Source organism: Vicugna pacos, chromosome 7, assembly GCF_048564905.1.
Source record: "Vicugna pacos chromosome 7, VicPac4, whole genome shotgun sequence".
NCBI classification, from domain to species: Eukaryota; Metazoa; Chordata; class Mammalia; order Artiodactyla; family Camelidae; genus Vicugna; species Vicugna pacos.
This window is the reverse complement of record NC_132993.1, coordinates 64457680-64481541: the sequence shown is the minus strand read 5'-3', so window position 1 is coordinate 64481541 and position 23862 is coordinate 64457680. Positions and strand designations below refer to the sequence as shown.

At 36.9% G+C, this 23862-nt stretch overlaps 1 protein-coding gene across 1 annotated transcript; it reads left to right on the top strand.

Annotated features, from left to right (window-relative positions):
* Positions 1 to 12833: 12833 nt before the first annotated feature.
* STEAP1 (STEAP family member 1) lies at positions 12834 to 22654 on the top strand. The gene is made up of 5 exons (XM_006211857.4): positions 12834 to 13176; positions 16736 to 16850; positions 18798 to 19310; positions 19996 to 20160; positions 22291 to 22654. Exons 2-5 carry the CDS (start codon positions 16767 to 16769, stop codon positions 22546 to 22548), a joined length of 1020 nt encoding a protein of 339 aa, XP_006211919.1. The 5' UTR covers positions 12834 to 13176; positions 16736 to 16766; the 3' UTR covers positions 22549 to 22654.
* Positions 22655 to 23862: the final 1208 nt, after the last annotated feature.

Genomic DNA, 23862 nt, shown 5'->3' with positions numbered 1-23862 from the left:
CCTACCTTTCTTTGTTTGCCTCTAGGACACGTGTGACCCCAAAATGTGTGGTTCTATCAGTCCGGAGGTTCCAGCTTTTCTCTGTCTGCCCGAAGACCTCCGTTGTTCACAAGATGTATGGTGTCCTGTTACTTGGCCCGTGCCCTCCTTTCTCTGTTCATGTCCAGCCATCTGTCTGCTCTAACAAGTGTAGTGATGTGTCCAGTTCTAGCCCTGGCCCGGTGAAAATCCCCAAGGTGATCCTCCCTCTCTCTTCCTGTCTGCTGGCAGATTCAGATTTTCAGAGGGGGATCCAAGGCCCTCAGGAACAGCAGAGCCACAAGACCAAACAGTGAAAAGCCTGGGTCCTCATAGGACCATGAAAGGAGAACAAGGGGAAGAGTAAGGAGGGGACCACCAGTGAAGAGCTGAGAACATTTTCCAGAACCAAAAGACATAAGCTCTATCAAAGCAGAAATTGTACCGGACAAAATTAAACAGGCAAAGACAACTTTATTCAAGGTCACCTCAGTAGGGCAGAGAGGCCAGAACTAAGTCTGGCTCAACTCCACTGAACAGCGAGTGGCAGAGGTTTTAAGAGCTGTGGTGGGGGGATCTAAGGCCACTCATGTTTGCTAATTAGGCTAACCAAGGAAGAGTAAATTGTCTTGTAGCTTTATGACAGGAGGTCGTTTTATAACTTGGAGGAAGCTGCCTACTGAAGTAGGTTCCTATCCTCCTAAAGAGAGTGGGCGATGGGGGTACAGTCTTCCTTGTGATTACATTTCAAAGGAATGGTCCCCGGGTCCTTGAGAAACAATCCTGGGCTATAAAACAAACAAGAGGCTTTTTAAAAGACTTACATCTCAAAACAGCATTGCAAGAATGTACAAAATTACAAGTTTTCTAAAGTAAATGTCCTAAGAAAAGGGAAAGCAGAAGTCTGGAGTTAGAAAGAAGCCAGTCTAACTAAAGTTTAGTCAACCTGACTACTGCAAATGTCCAACAACTTCTTAGGAAACCGGACAAAATCAGGCCCACAAAAAAACCACATGATTGTGAAAATACAGAATACTGGGAGTAATCAAAGATCAAGACATTTCTACAGAGAAGAAGCAGGTCACATAGAAAACGTCAGTAATTTAGATGACTTGGACGTCTCAGAGCAATACTGAAAGCAAGAAAACAATGAAGCAATGCTTTCAAAGTTCTGAAGGAAAATAAAATCCAACCTAGAATTCTAAATGCAAACTATCAAACATGTCAGGTATGAAGATAGAATTAAGATTTTAATACAAAGTATCCATCTCTCATGCCCTCTTTCTCAGGAATCTGTTGAAAGGCACATTTGACTTCAACAATGTGGTTAACCAAGAACAAAGAAACCTTGGGATACAAGACAGAGAACATGAAATGAAAGAGAGAGAAAGAATAAGAGAATCTCCAGATGATGGGGAAGGGAGACCCAAGGAGAACCCTGTGCATCAGGCTTAGAGGTCAATCGGTCCACGTGGAGCAACCAGAAAACAGTTAGCTTCCTCCAAGATTAATAGAGTAGCAGATGCATCTGAACATCCTGGCAGGAGATTTAGACAATTGGTGCCAAGTTTGGAAGTGAATTAATGGTCCATATATTAAAAACTGAGCAAGCAACAACCAAAAATTCCATCACTATTATTAATCCCTGGTATAATTAAAAGTTGTGTTACAAAGGAAAAATAATCACAGTCTACTAAATACCTCAGCTGTGAACAGAGTGGTATAGTTACAATAATAAAATTAGTGACTATCTAATCAAGACTCGAGTATCCATCTACACTGAGGGGATGGGTAGGGTCCACATGTGATGGGGATGTCGGACAAAAGAGAACTAAATCCTCATTCGTCGTAATGGGATACGGATGTGAAACTTCAATGTAAAATAGGAATCTCTGAGTTATTTTATTATTGTCTCTGAAAGGAGAGCCAAGAAGGCCAGCTGGTTTTTGAAGGAGTTAAAAAAAACACTTACAAAACTACTTAACCTTTAACCTGTGTACATCTACAGCTTGACAGACCCAAAACTAAAGTAAATGAAATAGAATGAAAGGAGAGTGGGAGGATTTTCCTTACCAGATAGTAAAGCTCACTATCACACCAGTGTATTCAAATCAACTTGTTATTTACATGGTAAAAGACGAACAGTTAGTGAAACAAACAAAAAAAATCTACACACAAATATACGCTACTATATATGGGGGTTTGGTTATGAAAAAGGTGATTATTTAAATTCTGTAGGAAAACAATAGGTTGGCACAAATCACCACTCGTTTGAAAGAAAGTAAAATTATAACCCTATCTCTCACAATACATAAAAATAAATTCAGGATGGATTACAGACTTAAATAAACAATTAAATGATTTTTTAAAACTTAAGAAAAATCTAGAAGACTATATGTATAGCTATAAATAAGGTTTTGAAAAGGTAGATTTGACTTTATAAAAAAAATGTTAAAATGACAAAAGATACCCTAACAAAATCAATAAAGAAATAACAAGTAGTCTATGAAGTATGCTTGAACTTTCAAATTGAGGAAAAAAACTTAAAGTAGCCATATTATGAGAGTGTGTGTGAGTGTATCAGATTAGCAATTTTCTTCTTTGTTAAAACCTACTATTGGCAGGATACAGCATTGCTAGCAGAAATGTGAGTTATTAAGAGTATTTCCAAGAAGCAATCTGGCATTATCAATTAAACTTTAAAATGTACAGAGCTTCAGATCCAGAAACTTCATGCTTGGATAGAAATAAAAGCACCAGTGAGTGAGAATATCAGTTCAAGGATGTTTAGTGTAACATTGTTTGAAGAGGCAAAAACTAGCGACCCTAGAGGGTTTTTATAAGAGCATCATTGATGCAAAAGCGATTTCAATAGGTTAAACCACAAAAACTGAATCAACACACTCAGTTCCACTGAAAGACTATCCTTGACTTATTCAGAAAGCTAGTATTTTCCCTCCTCTTCCTTTGTTATACTCTGTCTCTTGCTTTCATCCATCCAAACACTTTCAAATCCCTAGCCCTTATATCAGCAAAATCCTGGGAACCCACAGACACAGTCACATGTCCAAAGCTGTTCATCAGAAAGAAATTGCTCTGTTTCTATTCTCTACAGGCATGGCTGTTTCCCATTAGACCACACCTCCTTTCAGTAAGATATTTTTTTTCAGATTCCAGGAATCTGAGTACTGATTATATGGTTAAAAAGCAACAATATCTAGCGTAATCCTACTCACAAGTAACAACATCTAACGGTCTCTCTTTCTCTGGAAGATATACATCAAGATAGACATTCATTAGCTCATTTAAACCTCACAACTGCTTTATAAAGTGGAAAAAATTATTTTCTTATTTTACAGATTATAAGCCTGAGACTTCCAAAGATAGTTTTTCCTTTATCCTCCCTCTGATTGCAGCAGTCTAGCATACATAATGAAATATCTCTAAACACTTTGAATGAAGACCACGGCCACGGTGACAAGAACAGAAGGCGCAAATGAACAACCGTCTCACAACGTGAGATTCTGAAGCAAGTCCCTTCCTTAACTACGGCCTGAAGTTCAAGTGGGGCTGCTGAAGTTGCTCTGGGAAGGGAGTGGTTTCTCAAGCTGCCTTCTGACAGTAACTCGCGTAGATCAGAGTTGTGCTTCAGCGATGTTGGGAGTCTTGATCCAGGACAGGATCTCCACACTCACGAAAACCAACAGTCAACAGGACAGGGACCAGAGACAAACATTTTGGTCACAGGAGCTTTGTTCCCTTTCTGATCAATTCACTATAAACTGCTCTTATTTCTCTGTGCATATATTTTAAACTCACACCAGTGTCATGAAAGTTGAACTATAGGAAGCATCACACTGTGGTTGTAAAGAGTAAAAAGACTTTGTGTTCTTGAGCAGATTATTTATCCTCTCTTAGCCCCAATTTCTTCACCTTTAAAATGATAAAAGTACCTATTTTCAAGGGTTTTTATAAGAATTAAATAAGATCATTTATGTCATCTCATACCAGTTAGAATGGCTAGTATCAAAAACAAGAGATAAGTGTTGAAGATGTAGAGAAAAGGGAAATCTAGTACACTATATAAATTTAATGCAAATATAAACTGGTGCAACTACTATGGAAAAAGTATGGAGATTTCTCAGAAAAATTAAAAATAGAACTATCATATAATCCAGCAATTCCATTTCTAAGTATGTATCTGAAGAAAATGAAAGCACTATTTCAAAAGAATATGTGCACCCCCATGTTCATTGCGGTATTGTTTATAATTGCCAAGATTCAGAAACAACCTGTGTCTGCTGACAGAAAAATGGATAAGGAAAATGTGAAGTATATATACAATGGAATATTATTCAGCCATAAAAAATGAAATCTTGCCATTTGTAACATGGGTGATCTTGAGGACATTATGCTAACTGAAGTAAGTCAGACAAAGACAAGTACCATATGATCTCAGTTACATGTGGAATAAAAAAAAATGAGCTCATAGATAGAGAACAGATTGGCGGGGGATAGGAGATGGGTAAAGGAGATTAAACAATACAAACTTCCAGTTATGAAATAAATAAGCCACTGGAGTGTAATTTACACTGTGGTGACTACAGTTAATAATACTGTATTGTATATGCGAAAGTTGCTACAGAGTAGATCTTAAAAGTTCTCATCACAAGAAAAAAACTTTCGTGATATACTTCTTGACAGTGTATGACAAGATTATTGTGGTGATCATTTTGCAATATATACAACCTGCAATTTATACAAATATTAAATTATTATGTTGTACACCTGAAACTGATATGTTATGTGTCAATTATACCTCAATAAATAAAATAAGAAAATTTATGTGAAATGCTTTAAATTGTAAACATTCAGTAAATATTAGATACAGATGTAAATATAGATAATAAAGGACATTATATAAAGATACACACACAAAGATACATATAAGCAAACACATAGACTATATAGACAGATAGAAAGATGAATACACACAGAAGTAAGTTTGAACGTACAGAATCTTTCTCTTCCGAGCGAATTTGAGCACGCCCGGGTAAAACAAGGTGAGCAGAAAGTTCATTTTTACTGCACAGGCCTCTGGCGCCACCTTTTGGCCACACGGCGCAGCAGCCCATCACAGACTCCAGCTCCACAGAAGCTGTGAAGTCTGACCTCCCAAAGGCCCCCTTCGATACTGAGAAGATGAATAGTTTCCTTGCTTGGAAGAACTCTATCCTGTTTCAGAAGAAAACAATGCATAAAGCTCGCTCTATCGTCCACAGACTTATCTCTGTGTTTCTTATTGAGTTATTCCAAGTAAACACTTTCCCTGTGACACTCGTGGTGTATCCTTAAAGATTCTGCAGCTGCCAATCAATCAAGAGATAGGTTACACAAGCGACTAGAACGTGATCAGAAAAGAGCTGTGATGTAGGTGGGCAGACAAATAAGGGCTACGGGGTAAGCTAACCTAAAGACAAAAGCAGGCCTATACCAAGAGCTGAGTGGGAAAATTTAATTCAATAAATTCTCTTTGAGTTCCAGCTGCTCTGAGTCATGCTCTCTCCTAAGGGCTAGAGATCTGAAGAAGGCTAACACCTTTAGAAGCTCACCTAGGAGAAATCTTTAGAAAGCACTGAGGAATCACACCCAATACATTGTGTTAGAAATTCTCTGCTTAACCCAAACAAGCCGTGGGTCTAGGGGAGGAAAACTGCTAAATATAGAAAGCTAATTTGTAGACATGAAAATGCTGCTAGACCAAAGGAAAGTTTCATCCATATATGCTACTTCTTGTCTGGGAAAGAAAACAAAATCTTTCCCTTCACTTTCCCCAGAGAAAAATCTTTCACTCTTCTGAGACCAAGTTCAAAACATCTGTCCATTCCTCCCGTACCAACTGAATCCCAAATCATTGCTCCATTGCTTCTAGGAATTTTAGGCACCCCTGTCCTTATTTCAGTAAATAGTACTTGGTTCTGAGTGACTTTGCATTTTTTTAACCAGTGGGCTAAATTATTCATATATCTTGCCTCCCTGATCCTCCCGAATACATATTGTACTCTTTGAAGGCAGGGGACAAGTCTGTGATGTTTGCAGTTTTGAAGTCCCTACCCTATCTCCCTTCAGCTGGTCTTGACTCCCATTAGGCATAAGCTCATTGTCCCTGACCCCTCCCCACAAGGTTTGTACAGCGAAACTTGCATTTCTCATCCTTCTTCGAAGCCCTGAGAAAGAGGTGTTCCTGCTTCTGCTCAAAGAGAATCTTTCCACCATGTTCTGGTTTTCATCTTCATTCACTTGTCTCCAGCACCTGACACCATCCACCGGTCTCTCTTTCTTACATACCTTCGCTCTCTGTCTATGCAATTCTCTTCTTCCCAGCCTACAAGAAGAATCTAACCTCTCTCACCCTTGAAAACTGTTCTCCAGCTGCTGCCCCAACTGTCTCCTTCCTTTCTTACAGGAAGTCTGTGGTCACTGTCCTCACTCCCCCCTATGCCTGCTCTTTCCTGATGTGCTCAGTCTGGCTTCTACCCTCAATAATTGTTCTCATACAGATAGCAAAGTCCTCAAATGTTGAATCCAACAACTCTTTTTTTTTCTTTCTTTCTTTTTCTTTCTTTCTTTCTTTCTTTTCTTTTCTATTCTTTTGTTTTCTTTTCTTTTTTTGTGTGTTATTGCAGGCTTATTTTTTGTGGATATTTACTAAAAGTTCAATGAAGATCCCCTCTATTTCTAGTTCGTCTTACTGTCAAGACTGGTTGAGATTATGTCAAATTATTTTTATGTATTTGAGATGATTATATGACACAGCTCATTTTCTAAGCAGTGCAAGACATGAATTAATTTTGGTATTTGTAAAATTTTGATATAAAGTCAAACTTACAGAAATTTTGTGGGAATAGAAGATACAATTGGAAACACTACTCAAATTTAACAATTGTTTATCTTTTACTCCATATACTTTCTCTTTACTGTATATTCTTAATGGTGTTTTCTTTTTATTGACGCATATACTTCATTTAAAATATAATACTAGTTTCAGGTGTACAACATAGTGATTTGATATTTTTGTAGATTATACTCCATTTAATGTTATTATAAAATATTGACTATATTCTCTGTGTTGAACATTACATTCTTGTATTTATTTGTTTTATACCTAGTAGTTTGTACCTCTAATCAATCCCCTTCACTCACCTTGTCCCTCATCAACCTCTCTCTTCACTAGTAACCACTAGTTTGTTCTCTGTATCTGTGAGTCTATTTTATTTTGTTATGTTCATTCGTTTGTTTGTTTGTTTTTTATTTCACATATTAGTGAAAACAAACAGTATTTTTCTTTCTGTGTCTGACTTATTTCACTAAGCAGAATACCCTTCAAGTCCATCCATGTTGTCAAAAATGACAAAATTTTATTCTTTTTAATGGCTGAGTAGCATTCTATTGCATATATACATACACATGCCACAACTTCTATATCCATTTATCTGTTGATGGACACTTAGGTTGCTTCCATATCTTAGCTATTGTAGATAATTTTGCTGTAAACATCAGGGGCATATATCTTTTTAAATTATTGGAGGTTTTTTTAAAAAATAAGTTTATCTCTTTATTTCAAGTAATCATACTTTGTTAAATTCATATACATTACATTATATAACAGAAAAGGTCCCATAACCCCCAAGGAGTCCTGGGAGCTCTTATTACAGAGATAATATAGAAAACTAAAATATTTGATTGTTTGAACTTTTGTTCAAGAAATACAATCTGTAATTTTTTTTAATTTAAAAAAATTTTTTTTCAAATTAGTGTTTTTATTTTCTTCAGATATATACCCAGGAGTGGAATTGTTGGATCACGTGGAAGTTTTAATTTTTTGAGGAACCTCCATATTGTTTTCCATAATCTCCACACCAATTTACATTCCAACAGTGTACTAAGGCTCCCTTTTCTCTACATCCTTGCCAACATTTATTATTTGTTGTTTTTTTGACGATAGCCATTCTGACAGGTGTGAGGTGATTTGCATTTCCCTGATGATTAGTGTTGCTGAGTATTTTTTCATGTGCCCAACAGACTCTTTCTTATTTCCTATCTTATTTGACCTTTTACAGCACTTGACACTGTTGACCATGTGCCCCTCCTTAAATTCTCCCCAAGGTGCTCTTCATTCAATAAATACTTATCAGTCTTTCTCTATATACTGTGCTCCCTCCTAAGCCTGAGGAATCAAATGGGAAGAAAGGATCCCTGGCCGCCCAGTTTCCAGTCTAGCAGAGAAGGCTGAATACAAAGCAAGGAGAGTGCAGAGGAAGAAGTGTCTGAGTCTCCTGGTTCTCTCACCTAACCTTTCCATGTTCCCCTTTCCTACCACAAAGGTCTCTCCAACTATTGGTCACACACCCTGTTCATGTGTACATTTTCAACAGAGCATACATATGCTGTCATCAGCTAACATCTCAAGATAATAAGGGGGGAGAAGAAGGGCATAGCTTAAGTGGTAGAGCACAAGCCTAGCATGCATGAGGTCATGGTTCAATCCCCAGTACCTCCTCTAAGAATAAATAAATATTAAATAAACCTAATTATCTCCCCCCACTAAAATCAAGATAAGGGGAGATTTGTCATTAGCGATGCTGGATGTAAATTCACATTTCATAGTCTTCTGGATGGTTTCCCAAAAATCACTTCTGGTAATCAAACTGATAAAGAGTTTAAACTTGGAGTAAGAAGAAAATGCCAGCTGGCACTGGCAAGGAAAAGGAGGAAAGGGAACCCTTATAAATTGTTGGTGGGAAAATAAATTGGGTCAGCCACTACAGAAAATAGTAAAAAAAAAAAAAAAAAATAACTGCCATATGATACAGCAATTCCTGAAGGAACAGAAATCACTATCTCGAAAAGATATCTGCACCTCTGTGTTCATTGCATCATTATTTATAATAGTCGGAAGTGGAAACAACCTAAGTGTCCATCAGTGGGTGAATGGATAAAGAAAAAAAAGTATATGTGTATATATATCACATTTTCATCACATTATTCCCAGAGGTAAAATCACAGTCCACCAATCTCTAAGCTACAAGAGATACAAACATAAAAACGGCAAGATCTGTGCTCTCTTAAAGCTCACAATTAAACGAGAATAACACAAACATATACAAAAACTTCTAATACAGGCTAATTCTGGAAAGTGCTGTAATACGCTATCAAACAGGCTAGGGAATGGGCTAAGCTACTGACAAGGGTGCCAAGATGGAGTGGTTTAAAGGCTTTTTTTTTTCACCATTATGTATCATTTGATACGGAGATATGGGAAAAGGAGAAATTGCCTAGTTTAAGTAATATTATGAAATTTGTCCTCTTGGCTCCAACATTACTGTTTTTTCCTAAGGTATAACCCTTTCACCGCCTCCCAGTATCCGTCTTCAATATCCTTATATTTCACTCCCGATGCCAGAACATACTTTCCAAAAATTGTTGAAATATTCACTGATAATAAAATATGAATAGCTGGTAAGACTGAATGCGACACCATTTGCAAGTACCTTTTTACAGGTGACAACAGATTCTAACAGAATAGAATAGACTTTGTCATGGAATTTTGAGCATCATTAAGCAGTATTTGGGCAGAAATGGACCTGTGAACCCCGAAATAAACCACTTATTCTTAAAACACACCTAGAATCAATGTTGACTGTTAACTATGCTGGTGTTTAAGTAATAAAGGGCTTGAGTTGGGGGAAAACGCATGGAAGGATTTTTTAAAACCTCCAGTCCCAAGCATGGACTCTCTCTATTTCCAACTCCTTTCACACACAGACACCGCGAACTACTGAGCTCACACTTTGAGCATTACTCTACCAGTAGATCTTGAACTAGCAAAGAGAACTGAACATATTAGGCTAGTAGAATCAGACAATTAGACCAATAGAGCTTTACCACGTCTGTGCTAGAACAATCATCTTGACAAAACATTTCCCTGTGAACTGTGGGTAATTCTTGCCTCATCTTAAAATAAGTCTGATTATTCATAAACAGTAAGAGGTAGACCTGGAAATGCTGTTGATTGTTATTTAAATTACTGCACACTTAAGAGTTAGTTTGATTTCCAAAGAAGAAAAACTAAATACAGTTCTTGTCATTCACTCACAATTTATTGTCTTTTCCTCATTGTGATTAACCTTAAGAGTGTGGTGTTTTTTTTTTTAATTTTATCTCCCACAACACTGTATTCCACTTACTTCTTAAATGGCAGTCCCATCAAATTCTAAGATTAGGTTGCTTATTGGTCAGGTGAAAGTATTCATGGATTCTAAATCATGTTACTTTCCCCATAACATGTTACTGTGAAATCCCTAGTTTAGTATTTGACCCTAAGTAAGACTGAAGAACGGTTTTGTTAATTGGCTTTCTTGCTAGAGTTTAACTTTATTACAAAATATTCTGAATGATCCAAACTGGATTGTAACTCATGGTTGAATTCTTATTTTCAAATCCTCTACCTCTTACAAGTCATACCAAAACTAGCAATCTGCTTTTCAACATTTGCAATAGCATAGCATTGTTTTCTGAAAGCCACATTGGTTTTTAAAACTATATGCTGTACACTCAATGTCATAGTAGCACTATTTACATTAGCCAAGACATGGAAACAACCTAAATGTCCATCAACAGATGACTGGATAAAGAAGTTGTGGTATATTTATACAATGAAATACTACTCAGCCATAAAAGAGAATAAAATAATGCCATTTGCAGCAACATCAGTGGACCTGATGTGAAGTAAGTCAGACAGAGACAAATATCATATGATATCACTTACATGTGGAATCTAAAAAACTGACACAAATGAACTTATTTACAAAACAGAAACAGACTCACAGACATAGAAAACAAACTTATGGTTATCGGAGGGGAGGGGTGCTTAAAGTGGAAGTTTGAGATTAGCAGATACAAACTACTATGTACAGAATAGATAAACAACAAGGTCCTACTGTATAGCACAGGGAAATGTATTCAATATCTTGTAATAGCCTCTAATGAAATAAATATGAAAAAGAATAATATGTATAACTGAATCAGTAAGCTGTGCATCAGAAACTAATACATTGTAAATCAACTATACTTAATTAAAAATTAATTAATTAAAATAAAATTACAAGCTATAGAGGCTGACTCACAGCATTTTCAGATGCTTTGGCTTTACATTTCTCAAAAAAAAATAAATCTTTTCCTTCATCTCATACTCAAATCACATATCATATGTATGTAAAAACTGCAGAAATTTTGTCTGTAATGTTAACTCCTGACAACTCAATAAAATTCTTTAATACCATGTTTTTTTTAAATTCAGTATTGCATTGCCTTTATAAAATCTACAAACTAATTAGTAAACAAGCTCATATTTTCATTCTACCTTGAAACATACCATATTTATTCACCACACTAAAATATTGAACAAAAAAACCTTCAGAAGAAGTGTAGAAATAAAACCATTTGTCTAATTATAAAACAAAAATATTTTAAAAGTTTTAATTAAAAAGGAAAAGAGGTTTTAAGTCGAGCTTGTTATCATTAGCCAATCTATATTAATATAATTTTAGCTTCCTTGCCCTTTTCATATGCAAAATAAATTATGAAACAGTGAATGAACTTCATTCTACCAAATCTTAAAGAATAAAAGTATATTGCTTTGTTTGACCATTTAAGACTCATCATCATTTAAAAAATTTAACAGTGCTTAGACATATTCAACAGTTTGTCTTAATTTTTTGTGACCTGTGCTATAAACACACATACCGTGATTTTTTCTAAAACTTTTACAAATAATTATTTACTGGCTTCACTAGAAATAAAAAGTGTAAGAATCTATTTCTACCACAAGGCGTCAGTCCATGGTAGTTCAATCTTCAAAAGGCTTTACCCATGGACAGCCAATGGCTGCCAAAATACATGTTAAAACATGAACAGTCTCTAACTATGAGTAAAGGGCAATCATGGAAAATGCGGTTGAGAGTTTATTTTCCTTTGCTTTTCCTAATCAGATTAGTTCTGGGGATATTGTGCACCAAATCCTCAGATGTTGCAATTCAGGTCTTAGACACTCTACCCTGAGGCTGGTTCTAACTCAGAGGAGTTAATCCCCTGCTCATATTCACTCTTTTTCCAAATCCCTTATACTAAAAAAAAGAAAGAAAGGAAAAAGAAAAAACCTTAAACTTTTCAATACTGGCAGTAACTTTGCTTTAGGTTTGGAGTGCTTGATTGGGCTCGGGTACATGAGGCGGCTTTAGTATCTGAGGCGGGGAAGGGAAGAAGTAAATGTGGGGGTTGAGGGCTTATTCAGCTAGGGCACAGGGTTTGTGCGTTTCAGGGTACTCAACATTTGGACAACTTAGGTAGCAAATCACCCTCAGAGATCAGATTCGTATTTGTCAACTGTCAATTACAGCCACTTCAAAGAGTTGCTGTGAAGTTTAAAATGAGCAAGCTAAGCTCTAAAGCAGTCTACCACCTGGGAATGTGTTAGAAAATGTAGAACCTCAGGCCTCATCCCAGACCTACCAAACTGGAAACAGCGTGAGGGGGGCTGGAATAGGTGTTTTAATAAGCCCTATAAGAAATACACGTTAAAAATCTGAGAACCACTGCTGTAAAGAATTGTATGAATGTTCACTAGTTGGGAAACTGAAGAAAAGCGAGGAAGGAAGAAAAGAAAGGAAAGGAGAGGAAAGGGAAGGGGAGGGGAGGGGAGGAGAGGAGAGGGGAAGAGAAGAGAGGAGACGAGACGAGACGAAAGGAAAAACGAAAGGAAAGGAAGGAAGAGAAAGAAAAGGCGAGGATTGGGAGGGCGTCGTGCAGACCTCAAGCAGAGAACAGAGCTATTTGAAAGAAAACCAGGAGCGGCCGGACTGCAATTTAGGAAAATTTTAGGTTGGGCCTCTCGGACCTCCCAGTACCGTCCTGCCAAGCAGGAGCCCTGCGGACGCCCGGCACCGGGAGGTGGCGCTGGGCCCGCAATTGCCTAGGGGGCGTGGTCTGCAGCGGGTGCGTGCAGGCTCCGCGCTGGGGAGGCGCGGGCGCCGCGTGGGGCTGTCTCCTCCAGACCGGCGCTGCGGCCACGACTTACCGTCAGGTCACGCCGAGAAGCAGGTGAGTCCCTTGCATCGCTCTGGCTCGCCGCTTCCTCCCTTCCTCTAGGTGTCCCTGCGAGGCCGGGCGCCGGCTCCCAGCCTCGGGAGGGTGTAAGCGAGTTGCAAGCCCTCCCAAGACTGGGACGGCGGCGCCCCGGGGAGAGCGCAGCTCAAGTTGCCTCTTAGTCGCGGCTCCAGGACGCTCAACTTTCCAACCCAGCCCTCCGCAGAGCACACCGCTCCACTGTGGCAGGTCCGGGAGCTGGGAGCCAGGCACTCACAAGGAAGCCTCTTCGCTGGGGGTTCTGGGGCTTTGATGGGTTAAGTCTGTCTTTAGGTTGGTTTCCGATGGCAAGTTTTCCAACTTAGCAAAATCGCCACGAGTCTGCATAGCATTGCTGAATGATTGATACTAGTACTTAAAATCGTGCAACTTGTATTCAGGTTTCCTAGTAACAGAGTTTTCATTTTAAGTTCTTAGAACATCAGTACAACTCTCAGGATCTAGGCTGGGATTCAATTTTCCTCTCAATAGTCACTCAGGGCTTTATATGTGTAATCAGGGGTCAAATCCACTGAAAGAAGTTTGTAGACAAAATTTACGAACACTTTCAAATTCCTTACTCTGTTCTATTTCTTGTAAGAAAAAAACCTTCATTTAGTAAAAGCCACTTATTTAGCACAGAATGTTGAGTACAGGGAGGAAGCAACGTTTAACAACAGCCCAGTGAAGAAAAATATCTCCTTTTCACATAGCTAAATGTAGTTTGCTAAGTGTGCAATTGAAAGTATAGAAGGTTTGAAAATGCAATGCAACTCATGTTGTATCCCAGTCATTGAGTTTCTTCAGATACTAAATTTTTCGACATAAATATGAATCAGTCGGGTTGTGTCAATATTTAGCAAGAACCATCAGGTCAGCCATACTGGTACAGCAAAACAGAGCATTTGCATGAGAAATAGGCTTTGCTTTTAAATGGAAAGGGAAGAGAATATTGGATCAAATTCTGAAGTTTCTAACATCTAAATACTGTGCTGTTTCCTGTTGTTTTGTTGATGAAAAGATTTTATTGTAGAATTTAAAATTATGTATTTGGTTAATGTCTGATGGAAACCAACACACTTCATTTGACTGATATTTTATTTTTTGGCTTCAGGGTACAAAGTTGACTGTGGGCTACACAGTCAACAAGCTCCCTTCCTGCCTGGGGTTTTTCCTTGGCTTTGCTCTCCAGCATGGTCTCCCTACTACCCAGACGAATGGTTGGATACCTTTCCAGGGCCACTCTGGCTATTCACCCAGACTCTGTACAAACTGGCCCTCAACCAGCAAACACGGCCACCTACATAGATGCCCCAGGATCAGGTCCAGAAGAGAGCCCTCACCCTTCCCATGCCACCATCTGTCTATGCAACTTTGTCTTCCTTTGTGATTCATTGCACGACCAGTTAGTTGTCGGAATGTCTTCCTTGTGTCCTATACGTCAAGATTTTTGAAAGCAGAATCTCTATCTCATTTAACTTTATATTCCCACTGCCTGGCCTTGCTGTTCATAGTATAGTGAGTTAATATTGAATAAGTGTAGATTTGTTTGTTAGCATCTTTGCCATCCTGAAACGCACAGTTAAAACATCTTTTAAATAGTGAATTATTTCTTGTGTTTGATTGCAGTATATAAAACTTCTATTCCTAGACACATACACACACCCGCAAATTACTCTGTTAATAATGCTGGTTAAATCATCCCATGATTTGGAATAATACTTCTTCAGGAAATAGACTGTAAACTCCTCCAGAGCAAACATGAAGTCTCATTTCTCTTTTTCTTCCTCAATGTCTATCATAGATTTGAGTTCATGAATACTTGACGACTGGCATGTGCTTTATTCAAAGCTCTTTCAAATGCCAGTGACACATGCTCAGCTCTTAACTTCAGCAAGATTGGGAATGTATTGGCTTGTATAACTGAAAAATTCAGGATCTGGTCTCAGAGACTCTAAATACTTAAATATGCTAGGTCTCTTCTTGTGTCTTGCCCCATTTCTTGCCTAGGCTTCCATGTATTGGCTTTCTTCTGTCCTGTTAAAGACATCTTCCACCTTACAGCACTTAGAAGAAAACACTGTAGGCTTCTAACATTCCAGTTTAACAAAACGTTAAAGACGTCTTCTCTTTATTGTTCACTCCTGTATATAAGTATCAGAGAAGGACTCTAATTGGCTCACCTGGAGTTGAGTGCCATCCCTGAGTCAATCAGTGTGGCTAAGGGAACACAGAACTGTGATTAGCCAAGACTGAGTCATTAGTCCCACTACGGTGGCCAAAGGAGAGCATCTCTCCGGTTAGAGGAAATGTTTCAGATCATAAAAAGCTGGGAAAAGATTGTGAGCAGACCAAAACAAATACCCTCAGCAAGCATATTGTGAAATTATAAAATAGATAATTTATGGAAAATGTTCCCAGAGAACTTCAACAAAGGAACATGTTGGCCTGTAAATATGGCTCTTCTTTATTCCTTGTGAAGATCAAATCTTTAAAAGTTAGAGAATGTTTTAAGTATTTTAAATGACTAGAACTTTCCACTTAGTAAAGTATTACAAGTGGTCTCAAATTCAGAACCAATTAGAATGTTTCTGTCAATCAAATGGTTGTATATCAAATCTGTTTTCTTACTGAATTTCATAAAGAACAAACTGGCAATGTAATCCTCTCGAGATAAATTTAGAACTCATAAAGCAGTGAATGCTATTGTGATGTCATATTTGCCTTTCCTAAAAGAATGTTATCCCAAGCCCAAATGAAGATCTGTGAAGGGTATTAAGAAAAGGTTTTTGTCTGGTAGGAAGTTTGACAAAATAATTTCCACAGGGTGGACCAGAAGAGTGGGTATGTCAGTGACTGAACACAACTCAACTACCCCACTGGAAATATACCAGTAATTCATGTCTTACCAACAAAAACTAGCCTGTTACTCCGATGGGAAAATGGCTCTCTGAAAATACAACCTTTCAGTCCTTAATCTTGCTGTCAAGGTTCACCTTACTAAGAGTGTCTATTGTGTTCATTGTCTGAAACTCAGAATACATTTCCCCATGAAATCATTTAATTATTATTTCAGATTTCTGTGTCAACCCCAAAGCCTATGAAACACAACTTCCTGAAGTATAATCTTTTATCAGCCAATTCCAACCCCCATTGATAACATTGCTACTCTCAAAAAGTGCATTTCTAATTCTGTTTACCTTTGAGGGGAGTTGACTTCCTGTAAATGAGCACCTGGAGTTAAATTCTCCTAAGATAAAAGGCAACATCTGACCCTTAGAATTCCATTTGGACACCTAGGTCATTCATTGCACTGATAATTGGACAAAAGAACATTTACTATTGACATAAGGGCGCTTGTTTGAATTCTTACAGATTATAAAGTAACCTGAAGTATGTAAATCACTCACTATCTGTATTTTAAACTGTACTTTATCTGCCACTCTAGCCCTTTTATTTTTTCATATTACCCTGTCAAACATTAATACCATAAAGAGCATAGACTTGACGAAGCTAATTATTTTTATTTTCATAGGTGGCTGAAGCCATACTATTTTATAGAATTAATGGAGAGCAGACAAGACATAACAAACCCAGAAGAACTTTGGAAAATGAAGCCTAGGAGAAATCTAGAAGAAGATGATTATTTGGTAAAATAATAATCATCATTATCATCATCATCATCATCATCATCATCATCATCATCATCTATAAATATTTAAAATGCTGTTCTGTATCTCCCAATATTGTAACAGTGATTTTCACTCTAGTTTGCTGATATCGTTACTCTGATTCCTGTCACTGATATTGTGTTGGGTAAAGGGCAGTGTGGGATGAGAGAAGTTGTACGTTGACTCACTGTCATGGACTTAGCTGAATAACCTTGAATAATCCCAGTTATTGAATTGAACAAATGAAAATCCTGGATCTTGGTTTATCTATAAAGCAAGAAAGTTGGACCAGATCATCTCCAAAGCCCTTACAATTCTTTCTAACATTTTGTGGGTCTCAGTTTTTTAAAAGAGTCACCAATGCCCATTATAACAGTAGTTTTGTAAACATGTGTTTTTTTCATAGGCACTAGGGTAGCTTATCAAGAGATCATCAAGTTAATTAATGAATCACTATTTAACCAAATAAATTCAATTTTGGAGTAAGAATCATTTGTTGTACTTTTGCCCCACATCAAGGTTACATACTTCTTACTACATTATTTGACTGAAAAAGTGGTGAAAAAATTTTGGTTCCAAACTCTTTTTACCTTTCTAACTGATCTCAACTATGGTTGTAACAGAACGTATTTCTTTTATCTTAATTTTCTTAATAGGAAAAATAAGGTATTACAAGCACATACTGTCTAAAATAAGCGTGCATAAGATAAAATCATTTTTATTTTCAAGTTACTTGCTATTCCACAATTCTTCACCCTTAACCAGAAAATTGATCTCAGTTGACTCTTAACATGCAGAGACGGAAGAAGTTGTATCATACTCCCTTCTAAAGGGAGGAATCGGAAAAAGCCTTGGATGTAACACTGGTTTATTACTGCAAGTAAAAGTCAAATGGCAAAAGGTCACTTTTAAACACTAAAAATTATAGAGAACTTTATGATTTAAAGTTACTCTTCTTAAACTGAGGAAATGCACAAGATAATCACTAATATCATTTTGAGCACTAAAATGTTATGAGCCTACATATAGGGCTATAAGAAATGAGGAATAACATATTGGGTAAGAGAGTAGACCTATTCATAAAGTAACACAATATGAAATACTCTAATATAAGTTCTTATTTTGAGGGTTTTTTCTAATTTGTTAGTGTATCAGTTAGTTGGGGAAGTGACAGAATATTCAATGCAACCTTCTTTTGAATTGTTGACTACCTAGAAATGCAACTGGGTAAAAGAGCACAACCTTCTGAGGGAATAGATCATCCCTGTGGGACTTAACTACTTATATAGCCTTGTTCTGTCTAATAGACTATTTGTCTGTTAGTACTTACACAAATGAGATATTTTGTGAATATAAGACTACATGATGGAAATTAGTATTTTATCTAATAGTAATGACTATATTATTCATGATCCTTTGTATTTGAATTAATGAAGAATTCATTCTTCAATTCTTCACAGAGTTGTTTAGTGACAAAGGAGTTGTCCAGTAATCAAAAAAAAAAACTATAAAACAAGTACAATCATCACAACTTACAAGTGTCATTATTTTTACCAAGGATTACTGGATTTTTAAAGTTTTTCAGTGTCTGTTTTCCAGTTGGTTTAATCCATTCTTTTATGCTTTCAAGATAGAAACACAATGGTCTAAGCTTTAGTGCTGGTATCTGAAGCATGTATTTCTTTTGTCTTAATGAAAAATGAATAACAGAAATCATAGAGAACCCCAACTAAGTAAGGTAGGACAGCCAAGAGCACCTTTGATCAATGCCACACGGTCGATGCCAACTTCAGCTAAGCAGGATTCGACAGCAAGGTTCTGAATGTCCTTTTTAACTGATAAGCACAATGAGCAGTAAGTAACTAGTTTCAGAGGCATCCCATTGTTTTGTTCAGCTTTAAGATGTTTACTTTCTTTCCTTTGTAGAATAAGGACTCAGGAGAGACCAGCGCGCTGAAAAGACCTGTGCTTTTGCACATGCACCCAACAAACCATTTCAATGAATTTGATTGCCCCCCGGAGCTTCAGCACAAACAGGAACTCTTTCCAAACTGGCGTTTGCCAATGAAAATTGCTGCTATAGTTTCATCTCTGACTTTCCTTTACACTCTTCTGAGGGAAGTAATTCACCCTTTTGTAACTGCCCATCAACAGTATTTTTACAAAATTCCCATCCTGGTCATCAACAAAGTCTTGCCAATGGTTTCCATCACCCTCTTGGCACTGGTTTACTTGCCAGGTGTGATAGCAGCAGTGGTACAGCTTCATAATGGAACCAAATATAAGAAATTTCCACACTGGCTGGATAGGTGGATGGTAACAAGAAAGCAATTTGGGCTTCTCAGTTTCTTTTTTGCTGTACTGCATGCAATGTACAGTTTATCCTATCCAATGAGGCGATCCTACAGATACAAGCTGCTAAACTGGGCGTATCAACAGGTAGGATGACAACATTACTCCACTGAAAAGTCTGGGTCTCCTCACAAATGAACTCTTTCTTCTTTCACTATCAGCACCCCAAACCTCTGTTAAAACCCTGTGTTGAGAATGTGATCTGCTTTTTAAATTTCTTTTATTATAACCCTTGATTGGGGTTTGGTGGTATAGTTTTAAACTGAGGATTGTTTTGTTTTGTTTTAACACTTTTTTTCATTGAGTTGAGGATTGTTTTTTAAGTTGAAAATAGTAAGCTACAACTTTAACACTATAAATAAGTATTTTGTTCATGGACAGAGCCACATTTCAATCTTCTACCACCCTCACAAAACTACTTTTTTAATGCAAATTGTTCTTATTTTCTGCTTATTTACCATACATGCACACACATGACAATTCTAATGGCTAGAATTTATATATATTTTATATATCTATAGAGATAGATAAATCTATATATAGATATATAAATATAGAGAGAGAGAATAATAAAACATTATATAAATGTTGCACTCAAAGAAAGAGATTAATACTCCTATGTTATTTCTCTTAGAGGAAATGCAAAAACAAAGTCATGAATTTGTGGAGGCCCCCGGTTAATAGGCCCCCCATAAAGGAGGGAGTATAGAAGGAGGTTCTTATACTGGAATGTTGTTTGCATTTTTTTCTTCTTCTTTTCACCCTCTGTTAGGTCCAACAAAATAAAGAGGATGCCTGGATTGAGCATGATGTTTGGAGAATGGAAATTTATGTGTCTCTGGGAATTGTGGCGCTTGCAATACTGGCTCTTTTGGCTGTAACATCTATCCCATCTGTGAGCGACACTTTGACATGGAGAGAATTTCACTATATTCAGGTAAATTATATATAAAATAACTCTGGTCCCTCAGAGAGGTAAATCTTCTTTCTGTGCTACTAAATCATCAAGTGTATTGACTTTACCCCAATGGAAACAGATAGCTACCCCAGTAGCAAAGATCTCACACTTGTTCCAATTAATAATGTGCTCTCCTACCATTTTTCCCTATTACTTCTAAATAGAAATGTTTTCTAGACATACATAAAAAGCAGTGCTCAAAAGTATCTCTAACATTTGAAACTTGTTAGACAATTTACTGTCTATCTAATAACAACAAATGTGACATTTTAGAAATTGAAATTCAATGATTTCTTAGTTCTCCAAAAAATAAAAAATTTTTTTGCCTATCCTCTGATTTTATTCATGCCTTTAAAATTACACAGCTTTGTACTATCCATAAAAAAGCTTCTCTCCTTGAAATACGGAGTTTTATCTACCAAAGGTATTCTAGTATCTAATCTTAAAGGCTGCTTTTTCCAAGTTACATTTTGTGTAGCTTACTCATTTGAAGTTTCTCAACATCCTTAGAATTCAAAACTATCTCAGATTTACTGAGGTTAAACTTCCTGGTGGTAGATTATACCCTAAAAAGAACAATGTGCCAGAATTTGCAAGGGGATCCATGTCTGACAAGATTCAAAGGACTAAATTTAATTTAGTCATGATCTCTGCCAAAATTTTTTAATTTACATAGCTTTAACATTTATGGGTGGACATCTTTGGAAATTCTTGCAAAGTTGGATAATCCTCACTATCCTTTCTACATGTCCATCTATATACTTCAACAGACACCTCATCAGGAAGTCTGATTAAGCTGGAAAGCATGTCTCCATCTGAATTATTCTGATCTGTTTTAGAGATGGTGCCACATTTTCCAAATGCAGTATTTGCTGATTTTGTAGGTTTAGCTTGAGAGCCACTGGAGTTGTCTGATCCTCATTAAATAACTTTCCTCTTACATGGTTCTGCCTGTCACTCATGTGCTGTGCATCACTTCTCAAATCTCATTAGGAATTCAAACACTGCATCTTGACAACTCAGCCTATTCCACTCTGTATACAATACCTAGCCCATAATATGACAGTACACATTTGTAAAAGTAATCTTCAACCAACACCACATGTAATTTTTAAAATTAATGACCTAGACATTTTCAGTTACAATCCGAGAACTGGTTACTCTATGATTTACCTTGGAGATTTATATCTGAAAATGAAAACATAGCTATTTGGTTATATTCACTGGGGCTTAAGAGTACTTCCTGCTAAATAACTGTGAGTTAGATTCATTCTGGCAGGTTAGTGAGCATTTCCTATAAAGTGAATAGAAGTCAAAAGATATCTAGCAGAGCTACTGTCAGAGTGCCATAAAAATACATAGGTCAACAACTTATTTTTAAGCAACTTTTTTATCTGGATGGTGCCAAGTATCCCAATGCAAGCTGAAATTTTTCTTCACATCTCCATATCTCTATGTTCTGTTCAAACATTGAAATAATTGTTGGTATATTTCCACTTTATCAGATGTTTGACTTTTTTTTAACAAAGGCCAAACTTACTCGCTTTAGTATTCATATACCAAAATCAGGGTCAATCACTTTAGTTGCCTTCATAATTGTTAAAGATCATTAATGTCAAGTTGATTTTTACACTAATCTTCAGTCAACCCACCAGTATTTATTGAGCACCTAAAATGTGTAATCATTGTGTTAATTCTGTGCTGAGTAAGCAGAGTCCCTGATTTAGATGTCTCTTGATAGACTGAGTTAAGGCAAATGCACAAGAGACCAAGCATCATAAAGAGAGAAGAACAAAGTATGGAGAAAGGGAAGACCATGTTACTGATTAACTGAGACCAGAAGATGGTTGTTAATTTTCTCAACTTAAGATAGCCCAGAAACAAACACGTTACCCACATGTAAAAACAGTGGAAAGATAATGAGTGGACATTTTTGAAAAACATAACAGGAAAACAATCACAGATGAATGAAAGAATTTCCAAGCAGGAAAACAATCACAGATGAATGAAAGAATTTCCAAGCAACAGAACAGATCCAGATGATATAGGATAGAATAAACTCTTAATGAATCAATCTCACCAAGATAATTTTTTTTTTCTCTTTCGCAGAGCAAACTAGGAATTGTTTCCCTTCTGCTGGGTACAATACATGCATTGATTTTTGCCTGGAATAAATGGGTGGATATAAAACAATTTGTATGGTATACACCTCCAACTTTTATGATAGCTGTTTTCCTTCCAACTGTTGTCCTGCTATGCAAAGTAATCCTAGTCCTGCCATGCTTGAGGAAGAAGTTACTGAAGATTAGACATGGTTGGGAAGATGTCACCAAAATTAATAAAACTGAGATGTCTTCCCAGTTGTAGAATTACTATTTACACACATGTTCATGTAATATTGATATATTTTATCATGAACATTTCAAATTTGTATTTGTTTAATAAAATGACCACTTGAGGGTCTTAACATATCTGTTTATGGGTGATGAGTTTGGAATATGTGTATTTCCTTGCAGATTTGATCCAAAGCAAGAAAAAAAATAATCTTCAGCACATTCTCTATGTTCAGTAAAGCTGAGCATAACAAAATAATCACATCTGATATGCCATACTGCATAGATTCATAAATTTTATTACAAATTTTAAAAAGGCCTTGAAATACCAATCCTTGCTACTCCTTAAAACTTATTATAAGCTATGAAAAAAGATACTATCTGAATTTACCACAGAATTATATCCAGTGTTCATGATTGTCATTAAAGAACTTTTGTTTTCCTGTAACTGGGTGTTATTCATGAAACACCTATCTCAAAACACATGGATTATGTCTAGAAAAGTAAAGCAACAAAATAATATCAGGTACATGTCCAGGCAAAATAAAACTCAGGCTATCCATGAGAAAAGCTAAATTCCATTTTCTACTTCTGACTTACATACAGCTCAGTTGAAAGCATACCACAAAACAGGTCCTCAGAGAGCATATAGTTTTATACATCAGCTATCAGGACTTGCTAACCCAACCGACTATGCTTCAGAAGTTTTTCTTAACCAGCAAAACTAACTATAAACTTTGTCTTTTACATAGATAAATTATTTATTATTAAAGACCACAGAACTCATGCTAAGGGCACAAATTAGAAAAAACAGTTAGTACATTCATTGAGTAAAGTTCACTTTTTTGTTATATTACAAAGGACTATTCATTACTACGTGGAGGATAAGGTGCCTTCTCGAGTATAAACTTGGAAATTCTATACCCTAATAGGATTCAGGCATATACATACATGTCTACAGAGTGAAGAAAGGAATTGAAGGTAGCCCAGTGGGAAACAGAGCAGACAATAGTGTCCTTGAGAAATACTTCACCACAAGAGGAAAAGGAATCTAGGGCTCTAGAATTGCAAGTCAGATTCAGCAAGGAGACATAAATATGGGACCACTTAACCAAGCCTGACACAAGTCATACCATAACCAACCAGCTCAGCGATGCAGCAGTCAAGTATGTGCGCTCTCAATTGCACCGCAAGGTGGTAGAGTGTTAGCGTCTCCAGTTCTGGGAGCAAGAAATTGAGTTTCAACCTTTCTGGCACTAAGACGTCATAGAGGCTGCAGCTTGGAACAGTGTTCCAACCGGAAGTGACACTTCAGTGATACTGTGAGGGACAACAGTTGAGTTCTGGC

What these genes read in the sequence shown, in the direction of transcription:
- STEAP1 (XM_006211857.4), top strand. Translation starts at nt 16,767, where the DNA reads ATGGAGAGCAGACAAGACATAACAAACCCAGAAGAACTTTGGAAAATG. An exon ending in TAGAAGAAGATGATTATTTG is followed by an intron (nt 16,851 to 18,797) that starts GTAAAATAATAA and finishes TTTCCTTTGTAG; the next exon opens with AATAAGGACTCAGGAGAGAC. An exon ending in TAAACTGGGCGTATCAACAG is followed by an intron (nt 19,311 to 19,995) that starts GTAGGATGACAA and finishes ACCCTCTGTTAG; the next exon opens with GTCCAACAAAATAAAGAGGA.